The sequence below is a fragment of the Penaeus monodon genome, chromosome 15 (genome assembly GCF_015228065.2).
Source record: "Penaeus monodon isolate SGIC_2016 chromosome 15, NSTDA_Pmon_1, whole genome shotgun sequence".
NCBI classification, from domain to species: Eukaryota; Metazoa; Arthropoda; class Malacostraca; order Decapoda; family Penaeidae; genus Penaeus; species Penaeus monodon.
This window is the reverse complement of record NC_051400.1, coordinates 47,446,433-47,447,165: the sequence shown is the minus strand read 5'-3', so window position 1 is coordinate 47,447,165 and position 733 is coordinate 47,446,433. Positions and strand designations below refer to the sequence as shown.

Below are 733 nucleotides of genomic sequence, written 5' to 3'. Positions count from 1 at the left end.
TACAAAGGGTAGAAAAAGTGTTGGATGTAATTGTAATTGATACATTTTCTTGATTTACTAAATGCTACCTGAATACTCTTTTGCTTAACTAACTGTTATTACAAGCCAACCATTTCTTTAACAAGATCATTGCTACTTGCATAGTTATTACTCCACCCATCTATATCTCTGCTTATTTCAGGGATATAAAAATTTGAATCCTTTTAATACAAGAGAATAGAAGGCCAAGGACAAATGAAAGGAGGTTATTTTACACTATTTGATTTAATAGATCTCCGTAGATGCAGACATAAAAGGAGAGTGAGGAAAGGATTATATTTGACTAATATATTTCAGGTCTTTCATCGCCAGCACCATCTGTTAGCTCCATAACATCTCCTGTGCTGGCTCCACCCCCACGTGCTGATAGATATGCTGGTAAGTATTGTGGCATTAAATAGATCATTATTAATAGGGGAAGAGGTAAGTGAAAACTGATTTTTAATACCTGTACGGTGGAAGAATCACCCACTGTAATAGATCATACTGCAGAAAGAAATTAAAGATTATAATGAGGACATAAACAATTACCTGTCAGTGGTTAGTCAGCTTGTTAAGGAAAATACCGTCAAAGATTACTCTTGGTTTCCCAATAAGAAAGCCCTCTCTCCCGTGTTGTATTCGTAGTGCCCTGGGCCCTGTTGCCAGGGGATCATGTCATCACCATAGTGTGCATGACATGACCATATGTGCC

At 37.2% G+C, this 733-nt stretch overlaps 1 protein-coding gene across 4 annotated transcripts in view; it reads left to right on the top strand.

The window, feature by feature from the left end:
• LOC119582070 overlaps positions 1 to 702 on the top strand; it is an 18,281-nt gene extending 17,579 nt beyond the window's left edge. For 2 of the 4 annotated variants that reach the window (XM_037930309.1, XM_037930311.1), the window contains one exon: positions 337 to 702. In XM_037930309.1, the coding sequence (XP_037786237.1) occupies positions 337 to 440 (104 nt within the window). In that variant the 3' untranslated portion in view covers positions 441 to 702. The remainder of the gene's footprint in view (positions 1 to 336) is intronic. The other 2 variants (XM_037930310.1, XM_037930312.1) reach the window with 2 other exon arrangements.
• The last annotated feature ends 31 nt before the right edge of the window (positions 703 to 733 follow it).